The sequence below is a fragment of the Condylura cristata genome, unplaced genomic scaffold, assembly GCF_000260355.1.
Source record: "Condylura cristata isolate star-nosed mole 26May11 unplaced genomic scaffold, ConCri1.0 scaffold00015, whole genome shotgun sequence".
In the NCBI taxonomy this organism is placed as follows: Eukaryota; Metazoa; Chordata; class Mammalia; order Eulipotyphla; family Talpidae; genus Condylura; species Condylura cristata.
The window spans coordinates 6267166-6289915 of record NW_004567116.1 but is presented as its reverse complement, the minus strand read 5'-3'; the positions used below and the strand labels follow the sequence as shown (position 1 = coordinate 6289915).

At 62.1% G+C, this 22750-nt stretch overlaps 1 protein-coding gene across 3 annotated transcripts; it reads right to left on the bottom strand.

Moving 5' to 3' along the window:
• Nucleotides 1-753: 753 nt before the first annotated feature.
• On the bottom strand, nucleotides 754-21795 carry TNKS1BP1 (tankyrase 1 binding protein 1, 182kDa). 3 transcript variants are annotated; one of them, XM_012725497.1, is made up of 12 exons: nucleotides 21785-21795; nucleotides 19945-20053; nucleotides 18272-18902; nucleotides 16892-16961; nucleotides 12005-13372; nucleotides 7875-10192; nucleotides 3271-3637; nucleotides 2857-3007; nucleotides 2633-2769; nucleotides 1861-2018; nucleotides 1597-1669; nucleotides 754-1207 (listed from the first exon to the last, which is right to left on the bottom strand). In XM_012725497.1, exons 2-11 carry the CDS (start codon nucleotides 20036-20038, stop codon nucleotides 1609-1611), a joined length of 5355 nt encoding a protein of 1784 aa, XP_012580951.1. In that variant the 5' UTR covers nucleotides 20039-20053; nucleotides 21785-21795; the 3' UTR covers nucleotides 754-1207; nucleotides 1597-1608. The 3 variants fall into 3 exon arrangements, with proteins under 3 accessions (XP_012580951.1, XP_012580950.1, XP_012580949.1); XM_012725496.1 differs by lacking the exon at nucleotides 21785-21795 and adding an exon at nucleotides 21093-21177; XM_012725495.1 differs by lacking the exon at nucleotides 21785-21795 and adding an exon at nucleotides 20371-20481.
• Between the last annotated feature and the right edge of the window lie 955 nt (nucleotides 21796-22750).

Below are 22750 nucleotides of genomic sequence, written 5' to 3'. Positions count from 1 at the left end.
TGGCTTGGGCCCCTGCCAGTTCTGCTGCAACCCGGACGGGTGGGGAGCACGGGACAAAGCTCAGAACAAAGCCCAGGCTGGGCCATGCTCTCCAGGGGCTGATGCCCACCTAGGGGTGCAGCAGGCACCTAGCGGCCCCCTGCCTTCGCACACTCCTCTGCTTCGGGATGCAGAGCCCTAGGCCCACCAGATTGGGTCCCAGGGACCCAGACAGGGGCGTGGGAATGGGCCCCGCCTCAGGTGAAGCAGGACATCCGAGATGGGAACCCAAGGTGACGAACCCCTCGGCTTCTGAAACCACATACGGAGTGTTTTTCTCGAGCCCAGAACTCTGGACAAATCCCTGCATGAGGATGACAGCCCCCCAGCCACCCCAAAACCCAAGAAGACTAAGCAGCACTGGGAGTGGGAGGATTTCAATCTCAAGCTCAGCAGCAGTCCTGAGAAGCTACCTCGGGGGCTCTGTTGAGGCCCCCCCGAGGCTGGGCACCAGCAGCTCTCTCACCAGGCTCCAGGGAAGGACAGTGTGGCCCTAAGAAGGCTGGCAGGTCTGGGAGACAGGGTGACACATATGAGCCTGAGGGGCAGTGGGGTGCCAGTGGCCTAGTCTGCCCAGCACGCCCTCTTCAGGCTGGGAGAGCCGATGTGCCGCGTCAGGGTGAGCTCCCGGGGGTCCAGGGCCGACACCGGCACCCCAACGGCAGCCTCGGGCGGGGAACAGGTGCCACACCCACACACCACAGCCAGGGCAGCACCAATTCCCAAAAAACTTTATTGTTTCAAGTGGCAAAATGTCATTGGTCTCTGTGGGACACCTGGCAGGGCGGAGGGAGACGGGGGTGGGGGTGAGGGTGGGGCAGGGCTCCGCCCGTTACAAAAATCAAAGGCTTTTATAAAAAATGCTATAAATTGGTATCAAAAGAAAAAACCCAAGGGAGGCTCGAGGAGGAAGCAGAGAGGGAGGCAGAAATAGGGAACGAGAGGGGCCAAAACCTTCGACCACTAATGACGGAATCCAGATCCGGAGGGGGGCGTCGGGTGGGGGGCAGGGAGGTGATACAAAGTGCATAAATGTGCCTCCCAAGATGCTCCTCAGGGGCGCTGGGGGGACAGAGGCTGCGGCCTGGGGCGCGGGGGCCCCCAGCTGTCTCCTCACTGGGGACCTCACAGGAGCGGGCACTGCCTGAGACTTCCAGACGGGAAGGACCTGCGGACGGGGACGGGAAAAGGTCAAGAGCAGGGAATGCGGAGCAGAGGAGACACTTCGGCTCCGAGCTTCCCCAGCCCAGGGGTCCCAGACCAGAGGGACTGGCTGACCACACTCAGGACACAGGGCCGGTCCTGAAACCCAGGGAGAAGGCAGGGATGGAAGGCCCTCTCTGCCAGCCCAGGCCAGATGCCCTACTCTGTGGACTAACCGAGGGAAGCCGAGCCCCACCACGTCCAGGGCCTGGTCTCACCTGCCTGCTTCCAGCCTCGCACAGAAGAGTGGGCACGGGGGCCAAAAGACAGGGCCCGGGTCCTCCAGAGTGTGGCCTAGTCACCCCCCCAGCCCCCACCCCACCCCAGGGGCCAGAGCCAGGCGCACGCCCTCACCTCAGTGACTTCTCAGACCTTCTTCTTCTTCAGCTTCAGGGCTTGTAGCCAGTTGGGCGACGATCCTTCTGACCTACAAAGCCGAGCGCAGGGCAAGCTTTAAGAAAGCCCAACAAAATGTGGAAGAAGAGGCAGCTGGGGCCTGGCTCCAGAGAACCAGTTCATTGCAGGCCTGCCAAGCTCCTCCCAGGGCCTGCGTTGCTCTCTGCTGAGCGGGTCTTCCCTTTCAGGTCAGCACAGGGAGGTCCCCACGCGGTCACCTACCCTGAGGACTTGTCTGGTTTGGGAGGTAACGCCAGGGGCTTCCCCAGCCCCGGGACCTTGCAGGACTTGGAGCGCTGGACCGTGGTCTCCTTCTGGCTCGACTTGCTCTCCACCGCTTCCCCCTCCTCTGCTGAGCGGTTGCGGGGGCGGAGCTTGGCCTGAGAGACAAGTCCAGGTAGAGCAGAGGTTGGAGGAGCAGGCAGGGGGATTCACAGAGGGCCTGTGGGCCTTCCCAGGGTAGCCAGACCCCACTGCGGTCCCTCCACCGGATGAACGGGACGTCGCCTGAGCATCCCCAAAAGCTGAGCCCTCACAAGGCACGGACCAGGTGAGTGCAGACTGACCGGGCTGGACACAGCCCACTCCTGGGCCCTCGCTCATCCTGCGCCCTCTGCATGGCATGCCTCCCCACCAACCGCCCGGCCCTCCACAGCCCACATCTGCTAAGAGCCATGCCCACACGTGATGTCCCACCTCTCTCCAACCTGTGTCCCCCTACAACTAGGAAGCAGCACCTCTCTCCCTGAGCAGGTGGAAGAGCTTCTCTGACGTCCCAGTGGCACCGAAACCTCTCTGTCCACCAGAGCTAACCCCGGCGTCCGCCACTAGCCTGCTCGCTCCCATCCCTTAGACACAGCACAGGGCCCAGCAGGGCACGGGGCCATCCACTCTCACCGAGAGCAGAATGGGCGTGGCTGAAGAGGTGGGTGGCGGGGAGACAGGGCGTGCCAGGTGGCCAGCTGGCCGGCAGTTTGCTGAACGTCAGAGGTACCTTTAGGGCTGACGGGCTCAGGCCCGGAAAGAGGTTGACTTTCAGGCCCTTGGAGCCCAGGGACATCTTCGTCCGGCGGTGCTGAGGCTCCTCCACCACCTCCTCGTCGGAAGACGGCACACGAGCGGCGCGTGGCTCTGTGAGGGCCCAGACGGGGACTCAGCCAGGGCAGCCGCCCGGCCCCCCGCCCCCACCCACACGGCCGTCACGGAACCACACCCCACCTGTGCAGTCCCGGAACAGGCGTGCGTCCGAGTCCGCTGCCTGGGACAGGCCCAGGGTTCCCCCAGGCCGGATGGCGGGGGCCCGGTGCCCGCGCTTGCGCCCCAGGCTGGCACGGCTCCGAAACATGGCGCTGTCAAGGACCTCGGTGTCCTGCTCGAGACAAGGGCGCCACTACTGCCACGGCCGCCACAGTGCTGCCCGTGGCCAGGGAGCGCCCACGGCAGCCCTCGGCCTTCTAGTCCCAAGACCTGCCCACTCTCTACCTCCCGACTGACACAGCTCAGAGCACCCCACAGCCGAGGGGCACCCCAGAGACCAGGTTCCAGGTTCCAGCTCCCAAAGCCCCCACTGGCACAAGAGCCCACCCACTGCCCTGGGTGACCGCGATGAAGCCCTTCACCCATGCCACTGACCTCAATGAAGGAGAAGTCCTGACTGGGGGCGCTGGGGAGAGGGCCCTGGGGGGGCCGCCGAGGGAGCCGCGTGGGGGCCTGCTCACCCCGCCCAGCCTCGGCAGGGCCCCAGGTGCCGTCCACCTCTTCTGTCCGGCTGGCTTCACCATCAGGTTGGGGCCTCCAGGAGGGCAGAGGGTCCCTGCCCGGCTGCAGGGGCTCCCCTCGGTCTGCAGCTGCTGTGGCTCCTGCCTCCTCCAACAGGCCCCTGAGGCCAGAGGCTGCGGACTCCCTGCGGGCCGCTGCCTCGGTGCTGCCGGCGGCACGAATCTCCTCCAGCAGGGCATGGGAGCCAGAGGGTGGGGAGCGGGCCGAGTGCCCACCAGGACTGCAAAGGAGACAGAGCAGAGCACAGCGTCACCCCCCAAAGCCTACTCCCCAGGTCTCTCTCCCCTGGCTCCCCGTTGCCACCATTTCCCAGACTTCCTAGGAAGGACATGGTCCTGGTCTCAACGAACACGCAAGGCCCAGAGGAAGGGGGGCCGGGCAGCAGGCTGAAGCCACAGCCCCCCACTTGCCGGCACTGTGGATGATTCCCTGTCCCTGTGAAGGCCTCTGCCCTCTGCCCTCAAAGGGTCACTGCGAATCTGAGGCATAGAGCACAGCCTGGCCGTCAGCTCGCCCCCATAAAGAACTTCAGCTACCGCTACTGCAGCCGCTGCTGTGACTGATGTCAATGTGCCTGCCAGGACACCAGCTTGGGTCACTCTCCTCGAGGGGAATCAGGTACGGAGACAGTGCAGCGCTCCCTGCAGCTGGGGAAGGCCCCAGGCAGACTGGCCCTCTGCCCATCAACCTCTTTGCCCACCCCCACGCCACCCCTCCCTGTGCCCCCGCCTCCCAGAGCAGCCAGGACTCCCGCGCACAGGCCCAGCACACACGCTGCGCATCTGGAGAAGCTGCTCTCTGCGGGGAACGCACCCCTACACACCTCCTCTCCCGCAGCCACCACCAGTCCGCCCCGCCCCGCCAGCCTCGGCCCCTTCAGCCTGTGCTGCTTTGCGTCCACCTGTGAGGTCCTCAAGGGCAGATGGGGCCCCTGTTGCCCCCAGCAGCTAGCCCAGGGCTTGTCTTGAGAGGAGCAGAACGAAGCCAACGTTTGCTGAATGAATGAGAGGCCAGGTCACCTTGCACTGGGGTGCAGCTGTGGCATCTGCCACACCCCCCCACCCCCACCCCCACACGGGCTCCCCCCCCCCCACACCTCACCACAAGAGCGTGTGTAGTCAGGCACCCAGCCCTGAGGTACACGGACACGCCCTGCAACACCCAAGGAGGGGGTGCACGGAGGCCAGCCGCTCCAAGACACACCCAGTACCCCTGCCCCCACTGCACAGCAGGCACACGCACACAAGGCCGGCGTGGGAAAGGCTGGCAGGCTGTGCGGAAGTCGGCCGCCAAGGTCCCGACTGGACTGGAGGAGAGAGAAGCAGGTGAGTCAGGGCCAGGCCACGGGGGAAGGGCAGGAAGGAGCCTGTCGGTCAGTCCTTCCACAAGCTGCTGACAGATGGAAATTAAAGCGGTCTGGGAGACGGCGAGGGGGGAGGGGGAGGGCGGAGGCAGCAGAAATGCTGCAAAGTAGGCCCAGAGCCAGTGCCACAGCTGCCCACAATCAGGAAGATGGGGCAGAGGGTGGCAGCAGCACCCCAGCCTTCGCAGCCCTCCCAGCGCAGGGGTGAGTCAGGAAGGGGACTGCCTGGCCAGAAGGCCCAGGGCAGAGCTGGCCCTCGGTTCGTGTGCTGAGTCAGCATCGTATAAACAGCCTCCTGGCCTGATCTGGACCATCTCTGCCCCTCGCCCCTCGCGGCCCTCTGAGTATCCTCCCGGATTTGATCCAACTTCCCCCACACTCCAGGCCAACACTGGCCGGCTGCACAAGCTCCGCCTCCCGGGGCTCACGTGTGGAATGAGGGGCTCAAGGGGCAGCCACTGGCCGGCCACGACTCCAGAGGGAAGGAAAGCCAGAGGTGGCCGGGAGGCTGGGCTCGCGGGGGACAGGACGGGCCCTGCGTCACAAGCGGGACCTCTGTGCGAGTAGCGACGCCTCTCCGGAGCTCAGTTCCCCATCCATAAAGCGAGCGGCCTCCCTGGTCACTGATGTCCTCCCAGATTTTGCAAAGGCCCGAAAGAGAGCAGGGGCCACCCACCTCCCTGGGGCACAGGGGGAAAGGCAAGAGATGACTAGGATGCCAGAGACAGGACCACCTTCAGGGGACCTGGGAGCACCCCCGGACACTGGGGAGGGCCCAGAGTTCTCCCCACATTCTCCCACGCTCCACCCACCCCCCTCCGGCCTTGTCACAGCTGTCAGACACAACCATCAGGGTGCCTGTGTCCCCAAGGGCTTCACTCCACGGACAGTTCACATCCATCCAAATTTGCAAAACAGATACAAATATGGGGATGAGCGCTTTTCCAGGGCTTTCCTTGTACTGGGCCGGTTTCCATCACTTAACCCTCAAGACAACTCTTGAGTACGAGGAATAAAGACCAGGAATCGGGGCCCCAGGGAAGAGAAACAACAGGCCCAAGGTCACGGAGGTGCTGGAACAACCAGGACCCAATTCTGGCACAGATGCCTCTGCTGTCCCGCAGACCTTCCCAGTTTCCTTCACAGAGACACTTTCCAAAGTGTAGAATTTCCCCAAGTCAGGAGCAAGGAGCACTGGCCCGTGGATATCAAGTGAGCAGGAAACTGCCTTAAAGAAAGGTACAAACGCCTTTCCTGTTCCTGAGCCACGGTGCTGAGAACACGCACCCTCAAACTTACAGAGCACCCCGAAATACCTGCATGGGTTTTGTCTTGTTTCTCAAACTTGATCTGCTGATCATTTTTTAAAGAAAGGCGCTAGGAGCCTGAAATGGAACTGCAGACTCCCCTCTTCCACCACCCCACTCCTCCTAACTCAGTCACCTCATCACCCCCACCCCGGAAGCCTCTTCCTCCATCCAAAACAAACAGCAAGATATTCTCCTTCTCAAGAGCCACCCTACTCAGCGGGGGACCCCCGGTGGAGGGCTGTGGGTCCCATCCCGTAGGAGACCAGAATTCAGGGGCCATAGCTGAGAGCTTCTGAAAGGAAGCCCGGGGAGAGAGGCCCCGCTGACTCTGAGACCTGAGCAATCACACCTCCTCTGCACCTGCTAACTGGAGCAGATAAAATCCCCTTCCTGCTTCTCAGGGCGGCTGTGAAGATCACGGGGGTGAGAGGTGCTGGGAGCATGGGGGACTGTCCCAGGAAGAGGATCACCAGCAACACAGGGAGCAGGTGCTGTCACTGCACCAGCAATGGGAGAAAGGGAGGCCCAGAGACATGAGGGCCCTGTCTGCAGTCACCAGCCCCCCCACTCCCACCCCCCCACTCAGCAGCCAGGACACCCTGTGCCCTGGGGCCCATCCAGTAACACCCCATGGAGCTGCCCACCATCCTGCTTCCCTCCACCTGACCCCGCTGGTATCCCTCGGTCCTGCAACACCCCAAAACCCCCAACTCTCTAGTCTTCCTCCTCCCCAACCACCAGTTCTTCCATTTCTTCAGGCCCCATCAACACCTCTGTCCCCTTCTAGACCTGGGAGAAGGTCCAGGGCTGGCACAGGTCAAACTCTCTACTCAGTCAAGAGTCAAACCAAATGGGTGGCAATGTTAACGAGATCCAACGCCTCTTTAGCACCCTTTCCTTAGCACCCTTTCTGGGTGTGAAATCACCTAGGTTGGTTTTAGAACATAAAAATCCCTCAACCTCACAGGGGGTGATAGCCCCAGAGACCAGTTCCTCCTCTGGAAGCCTCTCTGGGTAACTTGGTCAGGGTCAGTCAGGTGCCAAGGCCCTTCGCCCTTTGGGTTCCTGAACTGTTGCTGCAGGGACTTAAGAAAGGGCAGGCAAGAGACACCCAGTTCCCAGCAAGGAGTGCCGCTGGCCACCCCCTCCCGGGTCCAGAGGACACAGAGCCCTTCTCCTTCCCTCACCTGTGAAAGCTTCGTGTTTCTGGCCCGGGAGCACCTTGGCCTTGGACCAGCCAGAGCACCAGGGAGGATCCCACAGACACTGTCCCAAAACATGACACGGATCCTGTCCCACAGCACAGTCACGACGCAAAATCACCAAGGAAGCCTAGAGCATGGGGTTCAAAAGCACCCCGAGCCTCGCCATCACCCTTCAATAAAAAAAGGCTTTGCCTGTGTTAGGTTTTTATCTTTAAAAAGTCAAATTAAAGGGCCCTCCCTAGTGGTGCAGCGAGTTAAAGCACAGCACTAAGAAGCTAAAGCCACTTCCACATGAGTTCGATCCCTGCCTGCCCCTGAGGTGGCCCACATGGCATGGCAGACCTCTCCTGACCCGCCCGCTGCTCCCCTCAGCAGTGTACTTGTCAGTTGGCATGTTCTGCTTCCCGCTCTGTCTCTAATGAATCCTCTCGCCCCCTGCACCTCTGGCTTGTACCGCAGTTCTGTATGAATAATAAATCAATCTTCCAAAAAAAAAAGAGCAGTTGATACCATCTCAATCTTCCAAATGCTAGAAGTCCTTGTGAAAGCTCGTCCCCTCCCTGGATGCGGCTCCCTTACCTGGCTCCAAAGCCCGGTGCCGCTCCCGGCTCCATGCCCAGGTCTTCAGGGCGGGTGTCCGAGGAAGGCGAGGAGTCCTCATCATCGCCTGGGGTCTCTGGCCCGCTTGTCTCGCCGACCCCCAACCCCCTGGCCTCCACGGGGTCTTCAGCCTCCGGGCCCGGGGACAAGCTGTGGTCCCTGGGGCCTAGCTCCAGGCGATGGCTGACCTCCCCCACCCCCCGCTCCCTGGCCTCGCCGAGGGCCCCAGAGAGCTCCGTGCTCCTGAGCCCCAAGTCCTGACTCCAGTCCATCTGCCCCACTCCACAGCCCCGAGGCTCCTGAGAAGCTTCAGATTCCAGGTCACAGGGCACCTCCAAATTCCTCAGGCCCAGGTTGTTGCCCCAGTCCACCTGGCCCACCCCGAGCTCCCGAGAGCTACAGCCAGCCGCCATGTTCCTCAGCCCCAGGTCGGGTGTCCAGTCTGCTTGCCCCACTCCACGTTCCCTGGATTGAAGAGACTCTCCCGCCTCTACATCGGGCCAGTCGGTCTGGCCCACACCACTCTCTCTGGCCTGGCTGTGGCCACCCACCTCCTCCACCCCAGCTAGCTCTCTGCTCCTCATCCCGACATCTGAAGTCCAGTCCTTCTCGCCCCCTACAACCCCCCTGGGCTCCTCAGGTCTTCCAGTCTCCAAACGGCTGGACAGGCCCAGGTCACTCGAGCTCAGCTTGTCTGACCAGCCTCTCTGGCCCAGGGCATGCTCCCTGGCCTCACTCGAGCTCCCAGAACCTGCACAGCTGGACACTTCCAAGTTCCTGAGGCCTAGCTGGTCAGTCCAATCCAGTGGCCCAGCAGAGGTCTTGTCTGGAGACACAAAGTGACCACTTCCCAACTTGTCAGGAGAGCTCAGGCCCGCGCCGCTCACCCGGTCATCGCCGATGATGCCAAACTGATGGCTCCTCTCAGTAACCTCCATGCAGAAGTCACCACTCCAGTCTCGCTGCTCTGGACTGAAGGCTGTCCCCGACTGGTGAACGGCACCGAGGCTGAAGTCACTGGCCCAGCCTCGCTGCCCGGTGTCCCCGTCTCCCTGGTCAGGCCCGCCTGGGCTCCGGCACCCGGCCCGTGGTCTCCCCTGCAGCTCTCCAACTTCTTGGCTGGCACTGCTGCCTTGCCAGCTGCTCCGGTCTCTCTGTCCAAGGGCCCCGTCCTGCGAATGGGGGGTGCTGGGGCTGAACAAGCCCCCCAGCTCTCTCTCTTCGGGCTGGCTGCCAGCCCTGCCTGCTTCCCCCAGCCCACCACCACTCGGAATCTTCTTCTCAAACTCCTCGTCCTGCTGCTGTGCATCCTCAGGGCTGAACCCGGCACTCGTGGTTCTCGACCCGAAGCCTCTGTCCTGAGAGCCAAGGCCCAGGGTGCTGCTGTGGTCACTGTAGTCCCTCATCCAGGCACTCTTCCCGAAATCCTGGTCCCGCCGCTCCACGGCAGACTCTTTCCCCCCAAACTCCCGGTCCTGCTCCCCTGCATGCTGGCTGCTATACCTGCCTGGGTGCTCACTATTCCCTAGTTCTTGGCTCTGTTCATCTGCATCCCGGCTGCCATAAGCACCCAGTGAATCTCTCTTCTCAAATTCCCAGTTCCGCAGGCCTCCATCCTGACTGGAGTAAGCGCCCAGTGACTCTCTCTTCCCGAATTCCTGGTCCTGGAGTTCGGCATCCCGTCTGGAGTAGGCGCCCAGTGACTCTCTCTTCCCGAATTCCTGGTCCTGGAGTTCGGCATCCCGACTGGAGTAGGCGCCCAGTGACTCTCTCTTCCCGAATTCCTGGTCCTGGAGTTCGGCATCCCGACTGGAGTAAGCGCCCAGTGACTCTCTCTTCCCGAATTCCTGGTCCTGGAGTTCGGCATCCCGACTGGAGTAAGCGCCCTGGGAGTCCCTCTTCCTGAACTCCCAGGCCTGGACATCTGCCTCGGGGCTCTGCGGGGCGGGCTTGCCAATCACTCGGCCCTGGGCTCCCAGGCCACCCAGGGCAGAAGCTCCACTCCCACCTTGGCCGCTAACCTCCATCTCCTGCTGGCCAGGGCCTCGCCTGCTCGCCCACTCCCTAGTGCTCCCTTCCCCTATTCCTTGCCCACACTTGGGGGACCAGCCCCTCTCTCCAAGGCCTGGGTCTCCTCTAGGACTGGCACCCCCAAGGCCATAGTCCTGAGAGGTATCTTGGGACCAGCTGGGCTGAAACTGCTGCGTGGAAACCACTGGGCTGAAGCTGCCAGGGTGGGTGTCTGCTGCAATGCCAAATTCACTCTGCAGATCCTTCTGGGCCCAACCGAGGAGTCCCTGGGAGTTGGAGGAAAAAAATAAGAGAGACAAACAATGCTTAGAGTCAATCAGGACAGGTACCCTGATTCAGCATCAGAAAACCTGCGCTGGGAGCTCAGCTGTGTGATCTTGAGCAAATCACTTAGCCACTTAGGGCTCAGGGTCCTCATCCCTAAAGGGGGTGGGGTTTGGAAGAATTAAACAAGATCCTCTGAACCAGGTATTAGCACAGCACACCGGGCACTCAGCCCACCCTCGGTCATGTTGATGACCCTTGGGCAACACTTGGCTGTTGGCCAGGAGGAAGGCGGCCTGGAGGAGGGGGCTTTGCTCTGAGTGAAGGTGCACTTCTGATTACCAGAGTCAAGCTCTAAACTCCTCCGCTCCCTCCTCTGCAAGACTCCAGCAGATTCCAGCACCAGCACCCAGCCCTTCCAGCACCCATGTGCACCAAGCCCCTTCCTCCCTAAGCAAAGTCCCCCCAAAGAGCCGTTCAGCACTCCCCAGGAAGGCTGTTCGGCCTGGCCCCAGGGGATACTGGCCTCTGACACAGATGAAAGGCCCAGGTCGGAGCACCACCCCCGCCCTCCCCCCACCTCCCTGACTCACTCCTGCTGCGACCGGCTGAGCCCGGAGCCTGCCCGCCTCATCCCTCAGCGCTGCGTTGGCCAGCAGCCTTTCCAGGACAGACATGCTCGGCTCCCCGTCCCCAAGCCCAGCCATGGCCCCTGCCACCCCGCCTGCCCCCAGGCCGCTGGGTGCGGCGCTGCTGGGCCGGGCCGGGCTGGGCCGGGCCGGGCGCTCCCCTAGCCGGGAGCCGGGACCTGTCCGACGGCTCTGGCGCCCGCTGGGTCTGGCCTCGCTCCCTCCGGAGCAGCTGCCGCCCGGGCAGCCCCGCCCAGAAGCCAGTTGAGTCACCGACATCCTGGGACAGACACACCTACTGCAGGAGCCAGCTCAGTCTTAACTCCTTCCTGCTCCTCCTCACCCTCCTCACCCTCCTCCCCAGAGGCCCCCCAGGCCCCTCCTTCCTCCCCGCCCCGCCCCTACCGCCTGGGCTGGGCTCCGAAAAACCCATTTCAAAAGCCACCGGGATCCCAGCCCTGAACTCCAAAGGCAGCGGGAGGAGAAAGGGCACCGGAAGCCGGGGCTCGGGCAGGCCCAGCCAAAACCCCTGGACAGCCCAGCTCAAGACTGCCCCTCAAGGCCCGGGCAGCCTGTAATAACGCCCATAAAACCAACTCTGACTAAGCACCGTGACAAGCCGGGAGCTATTCTTGGTATTTTACAGGAACCGTAATGCACTCCTCACCCATCAGGTAGGACTCTTACTGTGACCCCCATGTTACTGATGCAGAAACTGAGACGTGGGTGCAAAAGGAACACGGTCAAGGTCACACCTGGGCAGAGGAGCAGAGCCTGGGGGCGCCAGGCGGTCTGGTTCTGGAGCCCGCGCTCCAGAGGGCCAGTCCACCTCCCTTTCACACTCCTCACAGAACGGCCAAAACGGCCTGAACGCCCCCGACAGGTCCGGCATGGGCCTTCCCCAGCGCTCTGTGCCGCAGGGGCAGGGCAGGCGGCAAGCGGTTACGAAAGGACTCATAGCCTAGAGGTTCTGGCACATTCCAAGGCCACTCAGCCAGCCAACACTGGAGTCAGGGGTAAATGCACTCCAGACCCTAAGTCCCAGACAGCGCCCCTCGCTCTGCCAGCTTTGCCAGGCTGCAGCCGAGGGCAACGTCCAGAGCCACGTGTGGCTGTATCCCGAGCTCCTGGACAGGCGCCCTCCTGCTTCCTCCCGGCTCCCACCTCCCTGTGCCCTGTCCTCACCTCGGGGCAGGCACTTGGGGTCTGTGCATCGGTCAGTTCAGATCCAGCGCCTCGCCTTGCACTGCCAGCACTAGGTGGGGGCGAAGCCAGGAGGTCATCCAGCCAGCGGGAACTGTCCTCCGGGCCTACAGGGTCGGGGGACGCCCTCCGGGGGTCTTGAGCCTCTGTCCTGGCTTGGGTGGTCTCAGCCTGAGTCAGGGTCACAGCCTCCTCCTCGGCAGGCGATGCTTGCCGGGGATCAGGGGTGTCGGCAAAGAGGACGCAGGGCTGGTCGAAGGGTGCTGGCCGCTGCTGCCCCAGGATGGGCTCCAGGATGGGCAAAGCAGCCTCCCCAGGGGCCAGAGGGCACAGGGACTCCTGTCTGGCCAGGGGCTGCTCCTCCTCGTATCTCTCCTCGGCTTGCCACAGGGTGGAGGCAGGAGGGCTCCCTGTCGTGGCTAGGGGCTCAGGGGAGACAGCTGGGGCCTGAGGCTGACACTCCTTGTCAGCCTTTGGGCTTGAGGAGATGCCCAGATCATCGGCCTGTACCCAGGAGCCTGGCCTTCCTGGCCTCTCCGGAGCTGACCGGGCATGTTGGCCCCGCTGGGCCTCTCCTTCCTCCCTGCTGGATGGGGGCCAGTCCCCCGCCTCAGCCGCCTCCGCAGCCTCCGTGGCTTCGGTGATGGGAGAAGGGGGCGGGGAGTCCAGCCGCCACACCCCGAGACCAGTAGGCCGTGTCGGGAAGGTCCATTCAAAGGACTGTGACAAGCTCCAGTTGGACTCTGTCCCACTCCCAAAGGGGCGATCCAAGGCCGACTGGCTTCCCTGGGCCTCGGACAGGGCCACCAGAGAGCCCCCCAGCTTCTGGTCTTGGGCCGGGGGCCGGAGCACACCTTCAGAAAATCTGCGCTGAGCCAGGCTGGTGGGCCGGAGGTCACCTGGGACAGCCTCCTCGCTGGAGGGAAACGTCCGCTTCAGATCCAGCATCTCACCCACCTCCGTCAGGGGCCGGGGCGAGGCGGCCACAAGCAGGTCTGGGCTGTGGCGCCCAGACACCTTGACGAGGCGGGGGCTGCGGGGGCTGCTGGGGCCGGGGGCCTCGGAGGCTCCTGGAGCACAGAGCTCTGGGCTAGGGTGATGGCAGGAGCCCTCCTCGGGCAGGGAGGCAGCAGGAGAGGTTGGAGTCGCAGGGAGGCAGGGAGAAGGCCCAGAAGCACCTGGACTCTGGGTCTCTGGAAGCTGAGACTGGTGGAGAGCTGTCTTCTCTGGCGAGCGGGGACAGGGAGACCCAGTGGCTGGGTCCGAGGCTTCAGCAGGTAGGCCAGGGCTGGCGGAGTCTCCGTTCTCTGCAGCAGGGCCCGGACTTGGGGGCACCCAAGGCTTGGAAGCCTGCAAGGCAAGGTCACGAGCTGTCATCGGATGCTCAGCTGGCTGGGGAGGCCAGGTCTTCTTCCCACTCACCCCGCAGACAGGAGGAGGAAACTGGGGTTCCGCAGGGCTGAGGGTGGCCTCTCTAGAAAGCGGGAAAAGCCCCACAGGCGAGTGAGGGCTTCTGAGTTCTTCAGCTTCCTGGGGATCACAGCCCCTTCCTTCAGACACTCCCCAGAAAGTGCTTATAGTTTGACTCACAGTCTCAACCCTTCCAGCTCAATTTCAAATCTCCCCACCCAGGGCTCACCTAAGGTGCTCCTGCAAGTCCGTGGGTCACAGGCCACTCACTTTATAAAGGGAAACCGGGAACCATGCCTCCTGGGCCTTTGGGGTTCCGCTGGAACCCCTGAACACAGCACAGCTCTGGAAGGTGGGGGCACTCCCCACTGCTCTGGGGACCCACAGGTCCCGGCACTACCCACATTCCAGAGAAACGCACTGGGGGTGAGGGCACCGGCATCGTCAGCCCAGCACCACCCCTCGAGAGCCGTGAGCCCACACAATGGTCCCAGGGCCTCCACCTCCCATCCGGGCCAAGGGCGATGGTGTCCACCTTACAGAGGCAGGAGGAGACTAGAACTTAAAAGAACGGATGCCCTGAGGATGGAGGGAGGGAGGCGCCTGCACCGGCCTGCTTCTCTGTTGTGCCAGCCGCTCCGGCTGGCCCGGACACTGACAGGAGTCCTGCTCTGGGCGCCCCGTGCCCCCCAGCCACCCCCGCCAAGTGCCGCCAAGTGGGCCGTCTCCTCAAAGCCGTCACCTCCTGGGCCTGGGCAGCAGGGTCAAAGCTTCCTTCTCCAGCCCCATCCACGGCCTCCCTCCTTCTCTCTACAGTGCTCTTGTCTTAGAGCTCATGCCCTCAAGCTGTACCTGCCCCCCAAGTCCTGCTTGTGATAGCCCCTCCAGACCCCGCACCCCTGGAAAAGCTGGGCTCTGCACCCTGCAGCCTGACCGCAGCGCTGTGCCTGTTCGATTTCAGTGACTGCCCTGGCCGTGCTGTCCACTCGGCCAGCATCCTGGCTCCCCCTTCCTTGGGGACCACTCCCGGGGTCACACCTGAGACCTTCTCCTTCTAAGATCCATTTCAAGTGTCTGCTCACACTCTCCCACCTTCCATGTGTCCAGCTCCTCCGTCCGTCATCCCCCTCGCTCCCTGCTTCACAGCGCAAAGCAGCAGCCCTATCGCCCAGCCCCTCCAACGCCTGTCCCCTGCAGCTTCCTGGCGTTGCTCCTTCTTGCCACCACTAAAGGCACCTGTCCACACTGCTCTCTACTCCCTCCGCCATTCACTTTCAACCTGTCTGCCAGCCAGCAGCTCTCCACCAGGTCACGCTGAGCACGCACCCCGGAGGACAGATCTCGGGCAGCGTCACCTCCCGGCCCCGAGCCACCCAGCAGACTCCCCGCCTTCCCATCCGGTCTCAGGACTCCGATGCCTCGCCATCCCCTCTCGGGGGACCACCTTGCTTCCTGTCCTGCGCACTGGCACACCCTGCCCCACACCCGATTCTATCTTCGCTCCTAATTCTATCTTCGAGAACCCTCCTGACAGGAGCTCGCCGACCATCTTTCCCTTCTCTGCTGGCTCGCGTCCATCAGCCACTGGGGCTCTCATTTCGTCTTAAAATAAAAACACACTCTGGAGCACACCTCTACAGCGCCAAGCTCTCGCTGTGTCCACATCTCTCCAGCCCTCTCGTCCACTCCCCTGGAGCGGTGCCAGGCAGGCCCTCCTTCACCCGCCCGAGTGCTTGAGCAAGGTCACCCGTGAGCCCCCACTTCCCTGCACGCACCTGTGGGGTGGGGTGCTGCTGCCGGGCTGGGGACTGCTGTCACCTGTGGGTCTCAGGGGCCACTGTCGCCGGCTTCCCTCGACCCCCAGGCCACTCACGGCCCCCCTCCCCCGCCTCCACCCCTGGGTGACCTCAGCTCCTCTTAACTACAGTCTGTGCACAGACAAGTCCCACGTTTTCCTCTCAACCTGCCAGTGCTCTAGGCTCCAACAGCCAACGGCCCACCTGCCATCTAACTGAGATGCCGAGGAGACACTTCAAGCTCAACAAACCCAGAAGCCAAATGCGCCTCCGTCTCCCACCCTGCATCACCCTCCCCATGTCAGTAAATGACACACAAATGCCCTAGCGCCACCCTGATCCCGTGCCCATGCCAGGCTCTCTGGCAGGAAATTGCGTCCGCGAGCCCGGGCCACTTCGCCACCCACCTCCAAGGTCCCGGGCACCATCGTCCGTCTCTCACCGGGATGCCCACAGCCCAGGCCACCTCCAAGGTCCCGGGCACCATCGTCTGTCTCTCACCGGGATGCCCAAGGCCCAGGCCACCTCCAAGGTCCTGGGCACCATCGTCCGTCTCTCACTGGGATGCCCACGGCCCAGGCCACCTCCAAGGTCCCGGCACCATCGTCCGTCTCTCACCTGGATGCCCACAGCCCAACCCACTCACCGCTTGGCTCTTGGCCACCACTGCCAACTCTCGCCTGGTGGGCAGGGTGACTCCTTGCAACTAAGCCAGCAACTCCCCACACCCCCAGAGCGCCCCACTCTTACTCTAGCCCAGACCCTTCCCCAACCCATCGCCTTGTGACCCCCTGACACGCACTCCGACTCGCCCGCCATGTCCAGATCGCCTGTGTGGAAGCACCGAGGCCTGTCTCACAGTTGCCGCTGCCAAGGTGCGGTCTCCGGCATCCACACGGCTCGCTCCCCCCGCTCTGTGCCTTTGGGGCTCCCCAGCACGGGTTTCCATCTGCTGCTTTATGGGAATGGCTGTTCTTGTCTGCTACCCCACTTCGGAACCAAGCTTCCCGAGAGCAAGGGCAGCGGGTGGGCTGTTCTGTCTCCCTGGCCCCCATGCAGGATGGTGCCCGGTCAGTGTTTACTGGATGACGACGGTCAGGTCTTGTCACAGGCAGACGGGGCGGCTCTGGCTAGCAGGGACTCCGTGGGCAAGGAGCCATCCTTGCCATCAGTTACTCAGGCAGGTAGGGCGGTCGTGGAGGAGAGAAGGAGATGGAAGAGGAGCCTCCCCAGGGAAAGACTCCTCTCCTGAACCCGAAAAGGGCCCAGAAGGGAGAGCACTGGTCAGAGCTTGGAATCCTGCCTTAGGGCAATGACAGCCTCTGGGAGTCCTGGCTGTGTCCCTCCCTTGTGGGGCTAACAGGACCTGCAAGCTAGAGCTGTCACAAGGGTCAGGGAAGGTTCCTGGAACAAGCCCGCACAGGGTACCTGAGGGCGGGTGTTATCACACTCTGACAGGCGCAGGCTGGCGGCCTGACCGCACTTTGCTGCTGTGTGACAGCACCGGCCAGGACATTGATAACTCTGTGTCCTGGGGCCAGACCTGGGGCAAGTGGCCCTTGGTTCTCCCATAAGAACTACAAAGACTGGAAAAGATCCCCTCAGATGACACTTATGGCCTAAAATACTATAGTTCTGACGCATAAACAGGAGGACAACTCACCTCGGCAGCTGGCTCCATGCTGGCCAGCTGAGCCAGGCCCCCGTTGTAGGCCCGGTCCGCAGGGGGGCTCCTGGAGAGAGAAAGGCAGGAGATGGCGCGGAATGAAGGCGCCCGTCGCAGGTGGTGAAGGCATGGAACTGGCAACAGTCTGCAGGTGACTTTCACAGCACCCACAGTGAACCCCTACCCAAGCGCTCACTGCAGAGCCCTGCCCCCAGGAACTGCCCGGGAAGGACGCGCTGCGTGGTGTCCAGAGAGAAGGCGCCGTGCCCGCCTGCACACCATGGGTTAAATTCCTCCAGCCCTTGCAGGAAAAGCACCCTGCAGTCCCACACTTTCACCAAGGGTCCCCAAAAGATAACTCCTTTTTCTGCTCACCCCTAAGGGGTTGAGTGCTCCCCCTCCCAGGAGACCAGCTGGTCTGCCTGCCCTGCCAATATATCTTGAAGGGGGGGGGTGGGGGGACTGGCGAAGAATGGTTTTCTGAGATTGAAGTTGTTCCTCTTATGCTCTGCTGGGAGCGGTGAGAAAAGAGGAGGGTGGAGGGTGGGACCCAGGCTGGGCGGGGTGTGAGCCCAGTGTGGGACACAGGAGGGTTGGCTTGGGGCCTTGCCTTCAGGCACTTTTGGGTGAAAGGCGGGCATGGCTGGAGGGCAGGGCCATTAGTTCAGCCAAGACCACAGCAGCCCTCCCCTGCACAGAAGGGAACCCAAGGCCCCGCCCCAGGGCCTCCAGCTGGCACTCCCCACTCTGAGAACGGCGAGCGTGCAGTGGATGGCACCCGAGAGGCCTCAGTCTCTTTCCCCAACACCCTGTGCCCACCACCCATGGGCTTCTGCAGAGAAGTGGATCCAGTGCCAGGGCCCGCCCCACCGACAGGAGCTGGCCCAGCAACAAGGCGTGGCCACGTCTTATCTCTCCCATCAGACACCTCACAGGCAGAGGTGGTAGATGACTCCCTCCTTCCCTCCCTCCCTCTCACACACACCAGCACCTGCACACAGCTCCACCCACCCAGGAGGCAGCAGGCCTAGGAATCCAACAGAAGGAATCCAAACCCAGCTCCACCTCTGCGCTGCGAGGGGTCACGGGAAGTGACTCTGGGGCCTCAGCTTCCTCACCTCTAAGAGGGGGCTAATATCCCCTTCACTAAACAGCATGGCTGTGGGTCACACGAGGCAAAGTTCAGCGCTCAGGAGACAGAAACTAAAAATAAACACCCATACTTGAACTCTACTATAAACAAACACCAACCCTGTGAAGAGAATGAGGCTGTAAAACTAACACAGTAACGGGGACACTGTGGGGGGACGGTCTGCTTGTGGGTGCCCTCCCAGCACCCGCAGCCACAGGTTGCTACAAACGGCCTCCCACCCTTACCTCTCCTCGGGGGTCTTGCTGTGCTCTTCCGGGCACTCTGTGGGGGCCTTCGCTGGCCCCCCCTGGGAACACCCCTTGGAGACGGTCCCACGGTCCTCGTCCCGAGGACTCGCGGCCACGCCATAGGTCCGGGAGCCGTATCTGGAGCTGCCGTCGTGGTTGAAGGGGAGGCAGGAGCCCCAGAGGCGGTCAGGGCTGGCGGGGACCTCCTTTCGCTGCTCCATCTTGGCCAGGATCTCCTCCACCGTGGTGGCTGCAAAGCGCTCCGAGGTCGGACGGAAGGGAGCAGGGGCCTTCCGCACGCCCCCCGGGGGGGCACATCGAGCTGGGGGTGTCAGCGGGGGCAGCTCTTCTTTCCCAGCCTCCTCTTTCCCAGTCTCTGGGGTGGCGTCTCCTCCAGTAGAGGCCACAGTCACGGGCCTCGGTGCAAAAGGGAGTGGACGCTTGCTGCCACCATAGGGCTGGGGTCCCGCCAGCATGTTCATCTTCCGCGCAGAAGGCAGCTCGGCCAGGGGACCCCGAGGAGGTCGAGGCCCAACAGGTACCAGCAGGCTGGGTTTGGCTGGCAGGGCTGGCTTGGCCGGCAGAGCCCGGGGTTTGGGCTTGACTGGGGGTTTGGCCTGAGGGTCACCTACCAAAGTAAAGGGCAGGTTGTGGGACGGTCAGAAGAACTAGGAAGCAGAACTGCTGGTCTTTTCCACTGCAGCTCAGCCCCCACCCCACCCTACAAACTCAAAATGTTCACATCTTTCATATGTGAGCTCAGAGGTCAGATGTCACCTCTGCCATGAAGCCTTCCTTGATTTTTGAGACACATCTCAAAAGTATCTTCTCCCTTCTCCAAATTCCCAAAATGTTCAGTCAACTCCCCGTATAAGTAAAAGAAAGCTACCTGAGGATCCAGCTTGTTTTTCCTGGCACCCCACTGTGCACCTGGCATACGTTCTTGTCCAATGAATGAATGAATGAGTGAATGAAAAAACAATAAAGGAACGTGCCTGCCCACGTCAGTCAGTGGATCGGTCCAGCACCTCTCCGGTGCAATCTTCCCTCTTACGTGACCACTTACTGTACAGTCATCCACAGTAGACTTGATATCCCACTAGAGTGTCCCCATGCCTCCTCCCCCACTGTCATCCGGTGTGATGAGGAATGCAAAGTTACTATTGACCTAAGCCAAACAGAAGTAAATCTGCCACAGGAAAAAACACTAGATCTGAAACCTACCTTCTATATAAGGCATTCCAGTGCCAAATAAGAGGCCTTGGAGTTACTCATGGCCACAGCCCTTCTAATGGGACCGGTGTCACCCACTCATCCGGCTCAGGCTAAGAAAAGTCTAGCCAGGGAGCCAGGAGACCTGAATTCAAATCCAGGAGGCACAGTCCACTTTTCCTCTGGGCCTCAGTTTCCTCTTGTGTAAAACCTGGGCGGATCCCTATCAGCCCCAAGGTCAGTCTGCTCTTTAGGGAGCTGGGGAGCTGTGACCTCAAGCAGTTCCGAAGGGTCTCAACAGGAGCTGAGACTCTTCCAAACTCATTCTCCACAATCTGGCTCTGCTCCCCACCTCACGCCCACCTCAACAGATCATCCTTCCAAAACAGAGTGGGGGTGCAGCCCCGCCCCTCCTCCGTCCTCCCTGCCACCCAGCTCCACCCTGCACCCAAAGGTACCTGGCTCAGAGCCAGAAGATACCAGCTCCTCCTCCATCTCCCGGGGCGCTGGGGAAGCCATGGCTGTGCTTTCCCTGAGAGCAGACACTTTCATCACATGCGGCAGAACCTGCGGGGCAATCAGGGAGCGGAGGGGTGTGAGCCGGGTGGTGGTGACCCAGGAGCACAGAAGGAGCGAAGGCAAAGAGGGCCGGGCCTTGGCAGGCGGCTCAGAGGGGGTGTCTCCAGCTTCAGGAGGAGGCAGAGTCTGGGACAGGAAGGGGGAACTTCAGAAGGGAGGCAGGGAGAGCCGGAGGGCCGGCAGTCCTAACCTCAACTCTTCCCAGCTCACTCTCCAACTCTCGCCTCCTAACCCCAAAGTCTGGAGCTACAGGGAGCCCCCCACGACTCCCTCCTCTGGCGAGCTCTCCGAGACACCCCACTTACCGTTCCCAAGGCAGCCCTTGGGTCCAGCGGCCCAGCGGGAGGTACGTGCTCCTATCTGCTCCCGGGCGGAGCGAGAGCCACAGGCTTGAAGTCGCTCCGTGAATCACCTCATGGGAGACGGGAAAAACCCGCTCCTCCCCAACCTGCGGCTCCGCCCCTCCGCTGCCTCCCCTTCCCGCTCACCCTCCTTCCTTCCCTCCCTCCTGCAGCTGGGAGTGGTTCCCTCTTCCCCCTCTCCCCCTCCTCCTTCCACATCCCAGCCCCACTCCCGCCTCCCTCAGAGCTGTCTCATCCAAACACGGAAAAATAAGGAATAAAAAGTAAACATCTGGAATACATTTTTTTCTCTAATTTCTCAATCGCTTTGGCTTCAGCTTGGAATTTGATGAGGTAAAGCCAGGGCCTAGTCCCGTTGCCATAGCAATGGCCTCCCACTGGATTTCCAGAGCCTCGCCAAGAGGAAGGAGGAGCTGGCTGGCCTGGGCTGGGAGAATGGGACAGGGCTTGAGAACATCCGGGGGGCGGGGCAGCTTGGGGGAAAACTCCCTGGGGTTCCCCGTCTAGGACACTGGGATAAGACAGTCAGAGCCTCTGAAAAGGGGCTCTGTGGGTCTCACTCACCAGCCTAGCTTGGCTTAAAGAGAGTTTGAGGGGGGCAGAAAAAGAAATTTAAAGCCCAGTGGCAAGGTGCTATGGAAGAAGCCAAAGAGACACCCCCAAACCTGGGCCAGGAGCTTCCGATCTGCTCTGCCAGGGTTCACGTACTAGGTGGCTCTCCAGTTGCTCACTGTGTGACCCTGCTGACTTCTCTGAGCCTCAGTTTCCCTATCTGAGAAAGAGAATTACTAAGCCGGCTGTGAGGCTCACATGAGAGAGTGCATGCAAATTGCTTAGCCTGGTGCCCAATAAATGCTGGCCATCATTAGTATGACTCCATCCGGTATCACCCATGAGCTATCACCTTACGGAACCCCCACCTCCTCCTTTCCCCAGACCCCATCATTCCTCCACTCCAGTCGGAAGGCCCCAGTCCTGTCACCTGTCTCCTGAAGCCCCACCACCCACCTCCCCAGTTCCCATCCTGGCTCCAGAAGCACCATCCTACCCACCAAGCCCCACCCCCAGCTCTCCAGTGGGGTTCCAAAGAAAGTGGATGTCCTATCACCTGTTATGAACGCACAGAGCCCTGAGGACAACCTCTCTCTCCCCCCTGCAAAAAGCACTGCCTGCCCACTGCAGTCAGGAAGACAGCACCCAACTGACCTCTGCTATCTGACCTTTGCAAAACCCCATCCCTCACCTTTGACCCTGTCCCCCGCTTGCTTCAAAGGTGGAAAGAGTAGACAGAAACCCAGGACTGTCAACCCCCCACCCAAGTGTGGCCAAGTACCCAACACAGGAAAGGGCTGCTCACCGTGGGTGGGTGAATAACTGTGCAGAGCCATCCAAGTGTGCGTGGAGGAGGGGCACAAGGAAAAAATGCCATTAGGAAAAAACAAGATCGTTTCCTTGTCCTTGAGTATTAGTACAAGGGACATGGTGTGGGTGGTTAGGAAGAGGGGCAAATTGGCCCAGAACTGCAAAACCCTTTCACCTGGAAGCCTGCTAGGTACCCTGTGCAGTAGGCAGCGACGAGAGGAGGGCGCTCCCCCTCCCCAACTGAGCAGGGGGCCACAGCAGCTCAGAGGCCCTAGCCAAGATACCCAGGTGACCAAGGCCTTGGCCAAAGCCACAGAACGGCAGCGGACTCTCCGTTCTCCCCACCCACAGGAGTCAGGGGGAGACCAGCTGACCCCCGGGGCCAAAGCGGCTGGGAGGCTGGGGACAGGCCGGGCAGTTCCAACCCCGGCAGGGTGGCCCCTCTGACCCTGGGATCTCCGGCCGGATCTGGGGCCGGAGAGGTCGGCAGGGGCAGCCTGTGAACTGCTGCAGGAGGGAGGGCCGCCGAGAAGACGGAACAGCCCGGGGCGAGGGGCCGTCTGGAGGGGCCCAGTGGGGAGCTCTGGACACAGAGGGGACCGCAGCAGCCGAGGAGGTGGAGAAGCGGGTGGAGGAGGAGGAGGAGGGGGCGGCGGCGGCAGAAGCTGAGGACCGGTGCGCGGGATGTGAAGCAGCCGGCGAGCAGACCGGAGACTGGGGACGCGGACTGGGTGGGGGCGTGCCGAGGGAGCCGGGGGAGGGGGCTAGCGCGGCCTGAAGGAAGGGGGAAGCGGGGGTCCCCCCAGCAGCTCCGCCCGTCCCCGGCCCCGCCTCAAGCCCTCGCCCCCTCCCCCCCTTTCTTCTGGCTGGGCTAGCACGAGCTCCAGACCGCGCACCCTCCGCCCCCGCGCACACGCGCCAGCTCCCCTGTGCCCCTCGCTCCCCCCGCGCCCCCGGCCCC